This window comes from Lipotes vexillifer, unplaced genomic scaffold (assembly GCF_000442215.2).
Source record: "Lipotes vexillifer unplaced genomic scaffold, Lipotes_vexillifer_v1.1 scaffold261, whole genome shotgun sequence".
Classification (NCBI taxonomy): domain Eukaryota; kingdom Metazoa; phylum Chordata; class Mammalia; order Artiodactyla; family Lipotidae; genus Lipotes; species Lipotes vexillifer.
The window spans coordinates 253,790-267,050 of record NW_006778216.1 but is presented as its reverse complement, the minus strand read 5'-3'; the positions used below and the strand labels follow the sequence as shown (position 1 = coordinate 267,050).

The 13,261-nt window shown below is 47.9% G+C and overlaps 2 protein-coding genes across 2 annotated transcripts in view; one reads left to right on the top strand and one right to left on the bottom strand.

Annotated features, from left to right (window-relative positions):
• Positions 1-2,845: 2,845 nt before the first annotated feature.
• On the bottom strand, positions 2,846-5,685 carry JAGN1 (jagunal vesicle mediated transporter 1). The gene is made up of 2 exons (XM_007451534.1): positions 5,555-5,685; positions 2,846-3,792 (listed from the first exon to the last, which is right to left on the bottom strand). Exons 1-2 carry the CDS (start codon positions 5,641-5,643, stop codon positions 3,330-3,332), a joined length of 552 nt encoding a protein of 183 aa, XP_007451596.1. The 5' UTR covers positions 5,644-5,685; the 3' UTR covers positions 2,846-3,329.
• A 5,839-nt stretch (positions 5,686-11,524) lies between these two features.
• Positions 11,525-13,261, top strand: part of CIDEC (cell death inducing DFFA like effector c) — an 8,296-nt gene continuing 6,559 nt past the window's right edge. Inside the window, exons 1-3 of the mRNA XM_007451533.1 lie at positions 11,525-11,539; positions 11,793-11,870; positions 13,012-13,165. Coding sequence (XP_007451595.1) covers positions 11,535-11,539; positions 11,793-11,870; positions 13,012-13,165 — 237 coding nt within the window. The 5' untranslated portion in view covers positions 11,525-11,534. The remainder of the gene's footprint in view (positions 11,540-11,792; positions 11,871-13,011; positions 13,166-13,261) is intronic.

Genomic DNA, 13,261 nt, shown 5'->3' with positions numbered 1-13,261 from the left:
TTTTGCGGTACGTGGGCCTCTCACTGTTGTGGCCTCTCCCGTTGCGGAGCGCAAGCTCAGCGGCCATGGCTCACAGGCCCAGCCACTCCGCGGCATATGGGATCTTCCCGGACCGGGGCACAAACCCGTGTTCCCTGCATTGGCAGGCGGACTCTCAACCACTGTGCCACCAGGGAAGCCCTCAAATAAATTTTAAATTCTTTTTTTTAACTAATAATTATTTACATCCCGGTTCTTTAAAAATCAGCAATCTGTGCCCGGTGCACATAACTCCATTACTCACTCATTTCCATCTGCACCTCTCTGCTATCCAAATCCTACCCTTCACTCTAGTTCTTTGCTCTGACTTTAGTCTACAATAGCACAAGTTACTTCATTCAATAAATTCAGAGTGCATGATGCACATTAGGTACAGAGCAAGGGGTGAGGAAAAGACATGTAAACTAGTAATTCTGTCAGTAGAAGAGATAAAATTAAAATGCTATGTGAATTCAAAGAAAGAACCCTCACTCCTTGAAGTGAAGTAGCCAGAAGGCTCCAGAATTACCGTATTAAACTACGTCTTGAAAGAGAAGTAATAAAGAAGTATAAAAGCAGAAAAGGAAAATTTTTAAGGAAACTGGGAAAACATGGAACCAATATGGGGATTCATAAGAGGTTTTCCTGACTGAGACAGACAGTGTGTGAGCGACAGTGTCAGGAGATAAATCAGGAGTGATGCACTGGAACCACTCTTTGGAAATGTCTGAAAAGGATTAAGGAATTTTGGTTGTTCAAAAAATAATGGCACATCAGGCTTCCCTGGTGGCACAGTGGTTAAGAATCCGCCTGCCAATGCAGGTAGCAGGGGTTTGAGCCCTGGTCTGGGAAGATCCCACGTGCCAAGCAGCAACAAAGCCCATGCGCCACAACTACTGAGCCTGTGCTCTAGACCCCACAAGCCACAACTAATGAGCCCACATGCTACAACTACTGAAGCCGGCACACCTGCAGCCCGTGCTCCGCAACAAGAGAAGCCACCACAACGAGATGCCCGCACACCACAACAAAGAGCAGCCCCCGCTCGCTGCAACTAGAGAAAGCCCGCGCACAGCAACAAAGACCCAACGCAGCCAAAAATAAAGAAAGAAAAGAAAAAAAATAATGGCACATAGTAGGGACTTGATGATCCAGAGCTGTACTCTTGGTATACTCACTTGCACACAGGGATGCAGGAAGAGGAATGAATATGAGGTAGAAGGCAAAGAGTTAAGTTTAGGACACACTGAGTTTGAAATGATAATCAGGACATCTAAAGGTTGTATACCTAAAAGTACTGCCAGTACCTAATAGAGACTGAGTACATACCTAATGTTTTTGTTTTTTATTTATTTTTGGCTGTGTTGGGTCTTCGTTGCAGTGTGCGGGATTCTCATTGCGCTGGTTTCTCTTGTTGCAGAGCATGGGCTCTAGGCGTGTGGGTTTCAGTAGTTGTGGCATGCTGGCTCAGCAGTCGTGGCTCACTGGCTTAATATTTGTGGCTCATGGACTCTAGAGCGCAGGCTCAGTAGTTGTGGTGGTGCACGGGCTGAGTTGCTCCGTGGCATGTGGGATCTTCCCGGACCAGGGCTCGAACCCATGTTCCCTGCATTGGCAGGCGGATTCTTATCCACTGCGCCACCAGGGAAGCCCCATACCTAATGTTTATAGAACAGAATGACTATAACTCTGGAAAGGGCAGAGACCTGCAGTTAGAGATCTGGGCATCATCCAGACACGATAAAGTCAAGTGGGTAAGAGCAAAGGGACACACATCTTTTTTTTTTTTTAAATAAATTTATTTATTTTTGGCTGCGTTGGGTCTTTGTTGCTGCGCGCAGGCTTTCTCTAGTTGCGGCGAGCGGGGGCTACTCTGTTGCGGTGTGCAGACTTCTCATTGCGGTGGCTTCTCTTGTTGCACAGCATGGGCTCTAGGCTTGCAGGCTTCAGTAGCTGTAGTGCACGCACTTAGTTGCTCCGTGGCATGTGGGATCTTCTCTGACCAGGGCTCCAATCCGTGTCCCCTGCATTGGCAGGCGGATTCTTAACCACTGCACCACCAGGGAAGCCCAACACACATCTTTCATGCAATAAATATTTACCGTGTCAGACTTTTATATGTGAAAGGGCCTTTAGTTCACAGATCTCTTTCCCACTTCTTTTTTTTTTTTTTTGCGGTATGCGGGCCTCTCACTGTTGTGGCCTCTCCCGTTGCGGAGCACAGGCTCCGGACGTGCAGGCTCAGCGGCCATGGCTCACGGGCCCAGCCGCTCCGTGGCATGCGGGATCTTCCCGGACCGGGGCATGAACCCGTGTCCCCTGCATTGGCAGGCAGACTCTCAACCACTGCGCCACCAGGGAAGCCCCCCACTTCTATTTTTAACTTCTCTGCTCCACACCAGACATACTGTGTTCATTAGTTGTTTCACATGTATATTACGTTTCACCTAGATTGCAAACTTTCCATATGCAGGATACTTTAAAATTCTTTTGGATACCATAAAACAGTATTAGACACATAACTAACACTGTTAACACTGAATGATAAACATGAATATCCAACCAAAAGACGAACCCATAACCCAAGCTGGATAAATGAGAATGGACCATTTGAGAGGTGGAGGTGAAATGTGTGGCCCACAGTAGTTCCTGCCAATCAGCTGCAGGGTTGCAACTATGACTTAAGTTCCCTATGTCCAGTTCACTTCCCCACCGCCACTGCCAGGTTTCTCGGGGAGCCTCTACGTACCTCCTAGTGACTAAGGCCACTCAAACAACACACTTTCCACACTCTATCAGATGCCGAACTCAAAGCACAGGGGGGACAAGGCAGTTGTAACTTTATTGAGGTTCTTTTTCATTAAAATGCTTCACAGTAGAGACCACAGCCTGCAAGGGGAGCAGCCCCTCAAATGTTTCCTGCCCCATGACTCATGGATTGAAGCAGAATGTGATTTATTCCCTATCTCCTTCAGTCTCGGTGGCTAAGGGGTGATGGATGGAAGCGGAGAGGATGACCAAGAAGAGGCAAGGATGAAAAGCTCCAGAAGGATCTCAACTTCAACCAGCTGAAATTTGTTTCACAGCTGCTGATCACCCAGTTCCACCAGCCAGGAGTAAATTAAACATAGTTTTGCTACCAGCTGATGGCAACAGAAGGGGCTTTGCTGAACTTGGACCTAGTTTGCACTAGTTGCCAACATCGCAGCTGCCAAAATCACCGAAGGAGGTTTCAGAACAGCTCCTCTACCCTCACTCCACTGGATGGGAGGCCCAGGCTTCACCTCACACAGTAGTTCATCGAGCCGGCTTCATTTACGCTTCTTCTCCTGTGTGCTGGTGAACCAAGAGTCTAGGAGCTTCTTGCTGTAGTATAACTGCCAGGCATGCACCTGGACCACCAGCACCAACACCAGATACATGACGGAGACGGCAGAAAAACCAAAGAGGAAGCGGTAGGCCTTGCCATGGCGGTAGAGCTGCTGTGCAGCAGGGAACATCTCCATGCTGCCATATATGAGGGGAGCGATGGAAAAGAGCCCCATGCTGATCATCGAGAGCACCAGGTAGCTAATATTGTTGCGGGGGAAGGAGAGGAGGCCCAAGAGGGAGGGTACAATGCTCAGCAAATAGGGGTACTCCCACTGATAGGGCATGGCCACCTGATCATGCGACAAGAGCCTCAGGTGCCCCACGCTCATCTTGGCAACCAGCAGCAGCCATATGACCAGATGCACGTAGATCAGCTTCTTGATTTCATACTTGAGGGTCACACTGTGGGGCAGAGCAGAGGGAGAAGTACCTTTCATTCAAAATTTTCTGACCACCAACTCTATGTCAGGCAACTATACTGGACACTGGGAAACAGACGTGAATACGGTATAGTTCCTGCCTGGAGGCTGGGAACAAGGTACACAGGAAGAAAAAAGCAATTAGAAAACAAACTGGAAAAACTCTAGTAAATCTATGTTGCAAAATATATGGAATCACAGGAAGGACTAATGAATTCTGATTGAGATGAGTTGACTGAGAAAGCTGTCTGGACAAGGGTGTTATCTGAGCTAGTCTCTGAGACGTGGGTAGAGATGGACATTCCAAGCAGAGGTAACAGCATGCGAGCAAAAAGGCATAAGCATTTGTGTTCCAGGAGAGCAAATGGTTGGGTGTGGAAGGACTACATTGTGGTGGAGAGGGGAGTAGCAGGACATGAAGTTGCAAAGACTATCACTGAGTCACTTTAAAGACAGAAGAGTAACTCAGGGCTGTGTTTAGAAAGAGAACTCTGGGGAATTCCCTGGTAGTCCAGTGGTTAGAAATCTGGGTTTTCACTGCCAAGGCCACAGGTTCAATCCCTGGTCAGGCAACTAAGGTCCTGCAAGCCCCATGGCGTGGCCAAAAAAAAAAATGAAAGAGAACTCTGACTGTGGCATAGGAGGATAGCCTATGGAAGGAGGTATTGGCAGCAAGGAAACCAACTCAGGCTGCCCGTACTTCTCCAGCTAGAGTACATTTTTCGTCTAAAGTAAGGATATTTTCTCTTATTCTTTGAATTCTCTCAGGTCCTAAATATATCCCCTTCACACCTTCATAGAGCAGAGTTTCTGCTCTAGACAGGCATGAAAACACTGGCTTGAGTTGTGAGATGCCCTTTAGACAAGGGTCTAAGGATAAGAATAAAGTGAGGTTTCAAAGAGCTTGACATTCTTTAAAACTGTGGAGAAAAAGACGTGGAAAAGATTCAGGGAAATTTCAATGGATTTAAGTAAAGAAAATCTCTAAATAATTTTTATTTTTAAAAATATTCGTTAGAGAAAGTGCAGAAAGGTGGGGCGGGAGGGGAATCAGTCACTTGTAGACTTCAAGCTCCATGAAGGCAGGGACCAGTTTTGTTTGTTTGTCAATAGACTTTTTTATTGAAGGTATAACATGAATACAAAGACCAGGGCTGCTTTCGCTATGCTATCCTCAGGGCCTAGCACAATGCCTGATGGGCAGAAGCTCAATAAATATTTGTTGAACGAATAAACGAATGTAGAAATATCCCTTACGTGGGGAGTTTCATAAAACTCATTTGAGGCAGAGTTAAGTCTGGACTTCAAGGTCCAAATCCCCAAAGCAACCCAAAATATAACAGCTACCGCGTACTGGGCAGACTTATGTGCTAGATCTTATGCTACGCTCTTTACGCGATTATTGGCTCACTAATTCATCACCAAGACCGAAAAGGTAGATTAATTTCCCCTTGCCAGATAAGCAAACTGAGGCTCAATTAGAAATCAGGTTCCCGAGATCAGAGAGCGGGGCCAGCATCGCCGCGACACCGGAGCCCAGGCGGGGCCGAACCCCTCAAGGCACAGCGGGATCAATGGGTGGAACTCACAGGAGCGACGGGGCTTCCCGGGATTGGGGGCCGGCCCCGGGCCGTCGCAGGAGGAGGGGACTTGGCAGGTGCGCGAGAGCGGGCTGGGGAGCAAGACCCTAAGGCCGGGCCGGCGTCGCGTCCCAGGCCCTGCGAGCTCCTCGCCTCACTTCATACCTCATCTGGTAGTGCGTGGCGACTCGCTCCCGGTGCTTAAAGTCGCTGCCGTCGGTGCCGGCCGCTCGCGGGCCTGCCCGAGACGCCATCTTCCCTGCCCAGAGCCCTGGAGCCCCTCACGCCAACCAGCTGCAGCGACTAGGGCGCCAACATGCCTGCCAACCCTAAGCGCGCCGCCTCAGCTCCGCCCACCCAACAGCCGAGCGGTTCTGTGAGGATAACTTCCGGCCTCTCTGTCTCCGGAGGACCGACTCTGTAGTCACGTCCCTGCGCACGCGCACACATACGCACACGCTTTTCTTCTTGGCCCCGCCCTGTCTGTCTCTCCCCAGCGTTTGGAGCGCGCAGAAAATTAAGCGCTAGCACGTCTTTCTCTTTGCCAAGGTCGGGAGCTGATACTCCAGCCTCTCGAGCACTTACACTTTCTTTAACTCTAATTCGAGTTTAAGACGTCTCTGTTCCCACTTCACAGATGGAGAAACTGATGCCTGGAAGGGATCTGTGACTTTCCCAAGAGCGTGCATCTTTCACACTCAAAGTCTCAAAGTATCTCCCCACAGATTAATCTTTGCAAGAAGAAACGGTAACTTTACAGTGGAGAAACCTGGCACTCACCCCCTTAACTAAGTAATCAAGTTAACTTGCCCAGGAGTGAGACAAACTGACTCCTTATGCCTCCTGCTAATATTGAGGACACAGCATCACTGAGGTGATATTCTTGCCCAAAATACTTAACCTAAATCTAATCATGAAGAGGTGACAGATAAACTCAAATTGAGGGACATTCTACAAAATAACTGGACTATACTTTTAAGAAATGTCAAGGCCATGAAAGAAAAAGAAATTAGGCAGAGGCAGAAAGCAGAGTAGTGGTTGCCAAGGAATGTGGTGATGATGGTTGCACAACTGTATGAATATACTTCATGCCACTGAACTGTATACTTAAAAATCGTTAATTTTATGTTATGTACATTTTTCCACTAAAAAAATACATAAAATAAGAATTTCAAAATTGTATCTGAAAAAACTGAAGTATCTTTTTATGTTTGAGTCATTTGTATTTCATTTCCCTGAACTGTGTTCATATCCTTTGTCCATTTTTCTACTGCATTGTTGGTCTTGTTAATTTATATACAGATGGCAGAGAGAGAGAGAGAGATGACCTCTTGTCTATAATTTTAGTTGCCATATATTTTTCCTATTATAGGTATGTCTTTTGACTTTACTCATGTATGTCTTTTGACTTTACTCATGGTGTTACAATTTTAACATGCAGAATAGTTTTTTCATAAGGTTGAATATATAGTCTTTTCTTTTTTGGCTTCTCAATTTTGCTTCATAACTAGAGTCCTTCTCTGTTCGAAGGTGCTCAAATGATTTTATGCATTTCAGAATTTGGGAACCACACTCAGACATCTGCCTCCCAGACTAGAGGTGAGTGCCTCAAAGAGACGGGTAAGAACCGAGTCATCAGGACTTCTCTGGTGGCGCAGTGGTTAAGAATCCGCCTGCAGGGGACACGGCTTCGATCCCTGGTCCAGGAAGACCCCACAAGCTGCAGAGCAACTAAGCCCGTGCGCCACAACTACGGAGCCTGCGCTCTAGAGCCCGTGAGCCACAACTACTGAGTCTGTGTGCCACAACTACTAAGCCCGCGTGCCTAGAGCCCGTGCTCTGCAACATGAGAAGCCACCGCAATGAGAAGTCCGTGCACTGCAACGAAGAGTAGCCCCTGCTCACCGCAACTAGAGAAAGCACGTGCACAGCAACGAAGACCCAAGGCAGCCATAAAGAAATAAATAAATAAAAAAGAAATGCTTGCTGAATACATAAATTGTGAATGAGCCAAAACCATCCTCTTCTCCTAAGCACTGTGAAGAATCCTCAGGTTCACTAAGCATTCCTCCATCCCCCACAGACACTCTCTGGCTTTAGCTTGTGCTTATCTTTTTCTTTTCTGTGTGTGATTTCCATGATGTTCATCAGGGCTTCTGAGTCAGACTGCTTCTGAGTCATCCATTGACTTATCATGAGACACTAGGCACATGTTGGATGTTCAATAAATATTAGAGGCATGAATGTCCAAGGGAGGGGCCCCAGCCCTTTCCCCAGAACTTCCTCCCTGAAGTATTGGTACTTCTCTTCTGGCTCTTGGTCTGTCTTGAAGTTTAGTGATTTGTGTTCCTGTCTCCTCACCCTGCTCATTCTCTTCTGAAATCCTTTGCACCGATGTTTCCTTTGCCTTGAATGCCCCCAGCCCACCTCCAGGACTTCAAAAGATGATTCCAGTCCCGGGTGGAACACTATAGACTGAAAGTTTGTGTCCCCCACCCTTGCCTCCATTTATATGTTGAAACCTAATCCCCAACGTGATGGTATTTGGAGGTGGAACTTGGGGTGGTGGGATTAGTGTACTTATCAAAGAGACTCCCTTGCTCCTTCTACCAGGTGAGGACACAGAGAGAGGACAGCTCTCTATGAACCAGGAAGAAGGTCTTCACCAGAGACCAGAACTACCAGCACCTTGATCTTGGACTTGTCAGCCTCCAGAACTATGAGAAATAAGTTTCTTATTAGCCACCAGTTTATGGTATTCTGTATAGCAGCCCAAACAGACCAAGACACTCCAGGTCTTGAAAAGACTGACTTCTCATCAGTCAGGATTTAGCTGAAAGCTCACCTCTGAGGCCTTTCTTTCTTTCTTTCTTTTTTTTTAAGTTTATTTATTTATTTATTTTTGGCTGCGTTGGGTCTTTGTTGCTGCGTGCGGGCTTTCTCTAGTTGCGGCGAGCGGGGGCTCCTCTTCGTTGCGGTGTGCAGGCTTCTCACTGCGGTGGCTTCTCTCATTGCGGAGCATGGGCTCTAGGTGCGCGGGCTTCAGTAGTTGTGGCTCGCGGGCTTAGCTGCTCCGCGGCATGTGGGATCTTCCCGGACCAGGGCTCAAACCCGTGTCCCCTGCGCTGGCAGGCAGATTCTTAACCACTGCGCCACCAGGGAAGCCCTGAGGCCTTTCTCAAGCCCAGAGGCCAATATAGCTCTCCAGCCATTTGCTATCATATCACTTTGTGTTGTTTTCTTCCCAGAATATCATTATCTGAAATTATCTTGATTATTTGCATATTTGTTCACGGTCTGAGTTCCCCCTTCCTCCAGGAATGTCAGCTCCTTGAAGTGTGGGACAAGGCTGTGTTGTTTCCTGCTGTATTCTCAGACCCTAGGAAGGCTGGCACACGGTAAGTGCCTAATAAGTATTTGTTGAGTGAGTGAATGATGGTTGCCTGAAAGCTTTTATAGGGAAGGATTTAGATATAAGTAATAGGATGATGATGATTATAGCTATTTATTGAGCCTGAAGGGTGCCCTAAACTTTATATCAAGTACTTTTCATGATTATCTCATTTAATCTTCATGACAACCCAGTGGGGTAGGAAACATTTTTAATCCCCATCTGTTAGATCCAACTGAAGCTTAGATGAGTTACATCACACAGCTAGTACTAGACTGCTGGTTTTCAAAATAGGGTCCCTAAGTAGCCACAGTGTCAGCATCACCTCGGAAACTCTTAGAAATACACTTTCTTAGGCCCCACCCCAGATGTACTGAGTCAGAAACTCTGTGGTGGAGCCCAGCAATCTAATCTTTAACAAGTCTTCCATGTGATTCTGATGCACTAGTGTGAAAAACCCAACTCTAAAAGAAAGGTGAGGTTGAACTCTTTTTTTTAAAACAGCTTTATGGAGATATAATCCATATACCATACACACTTAGGTGTACAATCCGATGGTTTTAGTATATTTGCAGGGTTGTACAACCTCCAAATAGACTTAGCACAATCATCAAAGTAGATTGTGTTTAGATTACTAGATTAGAACTTTTTTTTTGGCTCCCCTGAAAGAAACCCCATGCCCACTAGCAGTTCCCATTCCCCTTCCACTCCCCAGCCCCTCTAAACAACCACTAATTAATTTTTTGTCTTTATAGTTTTGTCTATTCTGGCCATTTCATACAAGTGGAATGATACAAGTATGTATGTGATCTCTTGTGATTGGCTTTGCATAATGTTTGTATAATAAATCCCTTGTGATTTCACTTTGCATAATGTTTTCAACGTTTGTCCATGTACTGTAGTAGCATATATCCTTTCGATGGACAAATAATATTCCATTTATGGATATACCACTGTTTTTTATCCATTCATTAACTGATGAACATTTGGGTTGTTTCTACATTTTGCCTGTTATGAATAACACTATGAAGTTTCTCCTGTATGAGTTTTTGTGTGGACATAGATTTTCATTTCCCTTGGATATATATATATAACTCCAAATATTAGGTATGTGTAGAACTTCTGGGTCATAGATTGTACACTCTTAACCACTACACATTTCAGCTAGTCTTTATTATTATTATTAAATTATCTGCTGTTATTAAATAATTATATTATCAATAACACCAATATTTGTTTCTATCTATTAAGTATCTCTGTTGCAAAGCCCTTTACTTTGGTTATTATAAATCCTTACCTCGGTCAGGATCATTAAGACAGGAATCATTATCTCTGTTGAAGAGGTGAGAGAAACTGGGGCTCAGGAGGTTAAGGGAACTTGTCTACACTCCAACAGTTAACATGGGTAGAGCTGGGACCACCATGCACACCTGCCTGTTTCCTGTGCCCTGTGTGCCCAATACCATGTCCTGGGCCATACCCTGCCCCAAATCTTTCGAAACATGCCTCCACCCTTCCTTTCTGGCTTTTTCTGGAAGTGAGGCTGGCTTGATATCCCAAGGGTGAGAGCTGCACACTCAGTGCCTGTGCTCTTTTCCAGCTGGGGCTTGAGGCCAGGGGAGGGGCTGCCTTGGGAGCTGGAAATAAAATGGAGGGAGGGCTGGGCTGAGCAGGGCAGTATTGGAAGGTTAGGAGGCTGAGAAGCGGGAGGTAAGGAGTTTCTTATTCTGGGTTTTTTGTTTTGGTTTCGTTCTGGCTCCTAGAGAACCAGTGAGGTGGGGCTGGGTGGAGTTTTGCAATTGGGAGTGAGGAGGGAGGCTGAAGCAAGCTGATGTGGGTAGTGCTAAGTGGGGGAGAGGGCTTTCTCAGACAGGCTGGCGTGGGGTGGTCCCTGCATTGTCAGAAGGAAAGACTGGGGAGGGGGCTGTGTTCCATGCACTCCTTGAGCCCCTGACTCTGAGGCAGGCCCTGCCTGCATGGGGGCTGGGAAAGGGAGAACATCTCAGGGCGAGGCACCCAAGGAGCGGGGCTGCTATGGCGGAAGCAGACACTGAGGCCCACTTGGCTAGGAAGGAGGAAGGGCAAGGATGAATGGGAAATTCTGTGAGCCATCTAAGAAGGCTTTCTGAGAGGTGGAAACAATGAAACTCGGGCTTCAGGGCTGCATACTTTTAGCCCTGGGCCAAGGGAGGCATTACAGGTGGAGGAACTGTCTGCAGGAGGGCTTGGAGCCTGCAGGAGCTAGATGGAGCAGGCTCAGGAGAGAAGGGCTGGCAGGTCAGCCCAGGGCCGTCGGCTAGTGCCCAGAATGGCTGCCAGCAGCCTTGAGCCACAGTGGCTGTGTACATTTAAGTTAGTTAACATTCAATAAAAATAAAAATCCAGCTCCTCAGTCGTACGGCCACACTTCAAGGGCTCAGTTGCCATGTGGGGCTAGCTGCTCCAGTATTGGAGAGAACGGATGTAGAACGGTTCCATCGTGGTAGAAAGTCTCTGGCCAGCAGGAACCCTCAGGAGGGGTTCGGATTGCTCAAGGACCCACTGGAGAGAGCAGGCTTAGACTGGGTTGCCTGGCCTGGGAGGTCTCTGAACAACAGGTGAGGGAAGGTCCCCAGCAGTGCAAGGTGGTGTGACTCGCCTCCTGCCAGCGTAAAGTGAACTCTGCCCCCAGGGACAGGAACTAACCAGGCAGGGCCTCTTCAGTCCCGACTTGTGAACCCTCATCAGTGTGACCAGAGCCAGGGTCAGAGAAACATGGAGTGAGTGGTGCCGGGGAGGGAGGAGCGGCTGCTGGGCGGGGCTGAATCTGGGCACTAAGGGGGTCTCCAGCTTGGTCACGGTGGCGTACATGGGTGGGACAGGGGAAGGGCTGGGGGAGGTGTGTGTGTGAGCTGCTAGGGGAGACCAGAGCAGAGGCTTGCTGGATGGAGGTGGGGTTGTTCTGTATCAAAAGACAAGAGAGAGGGAACCCTCCCATCCCCACCCAAGGAGCTGTCTCTCCTTCCTTCCCAGGCCCAACACTGTCCAGCTGACGAGGATGGAATACGCCATGAAGTCCCTCAGCCTTCTCTACCCCAGGTCCCTCTCCAGGTGAGGAGAGCCAAGCATGGAAGGAAAGGGGAGCTACCGTGAGCTGTAGGGCAGACCTCGAACTTCGATGGGCACATAAGTCACCTGGGTGTCTTATTCAAATGCAGGTGCTGATTCAGGAAGTCTGGAGTGGGACCCAAGATTTGCCCCTCCCACAAGCCCCCAGGAGATATTAATGCTGCTGTCTCTCCCCCCAGAGTCCCCCATATCACACATTGAGTAGAAAGAGGTAGATACTGCTTGATGCTTTGATTATTGATCTCATTTAAACCTCACCACAAGTTTGGGAAGTGGGGATTATTATGCCAAATTAACAGATGGGGAAACCGAGGCACAGGGTGGGCTGTCTCAGTCACCTAGCAAATGGGTAGTGGAGTCAGGGTTCGAACTTGGGTCTGCCTGACTCCAAAATCTAGGTTCACTGCACTCCTTTTGCTCTACATCGTGTATCTGAGTTCAAAACTGTCTTATATTGACCTCAGCTTTGCCACTTCGTCTCACATTACAGGTGAGAAGAATGAGGCTAAGAGAGGAAAGTGGTAATTGGGCAAATGTGGGATAGTCTTCTATCACTGGCTACTTGTCATGGTCGGAAACCCAGCAGTGTCAATATCACTTGGGAACTCATTACATACATAGAATCTCAGAACCTACCCAGACCTACTGAATCAGAACCTGCACTTTAACAAGATCACCAGGGGAGTGACGTGTCCACTAAAGTTTAAGATGCACTGATCCAGGGACTTCCCTGGTGGTCCAGTGGGTAAGACTCCACACTCCCAATGCACGGGGCACGGGTTCGATACCTGGTGGGGGAACTAGATGCCACATACATGCCAAAACTAAGAAGTCCGCATGCTGCAACTAAAGATCCTGCATGCCGCTACGAAGATACCGCGTGCCGCAACTAAGACCTGGCACAGCCAAAATAAATAAATAATTTTTTTTTTTTTTTTTTTAAAAAAGATGCACCAATCCAGCAGGCTTTTGAGGAAGACTCTCTAGAGCAGGTTTGGTGGGTGGTAGGGGAGGAGGAATATGATGAGCTCAGCCTAGAGGATTGGGAGGTAAGTTACCCTGCTGTGCGTTGAGGGCTGGGAGGCATCAAACAGCTCATTCTGATGCTCCAAATGGCCTCCAGGTACGTGGCAGTCAGCACCTCGGTGGTGACCCAGAAGCTGCTGTCAGAGCCCAGCCCGGAGGCCCCCAGGGCCCGGCCCTGCAGAGTAAGCAGTGCTGACCGGAGTGTGCGGAAGGGCATCATGACACACAGCCTTGAGGACCTCCGCCTCAAGGTAGGAATGGGCCTGCCTCTGCACAGCCCACCATGGGGACCTTGGCTGAGAGCTGGACCAAACAGCTGCCTCTGCATCATGAGCTAGGAGTTCGGC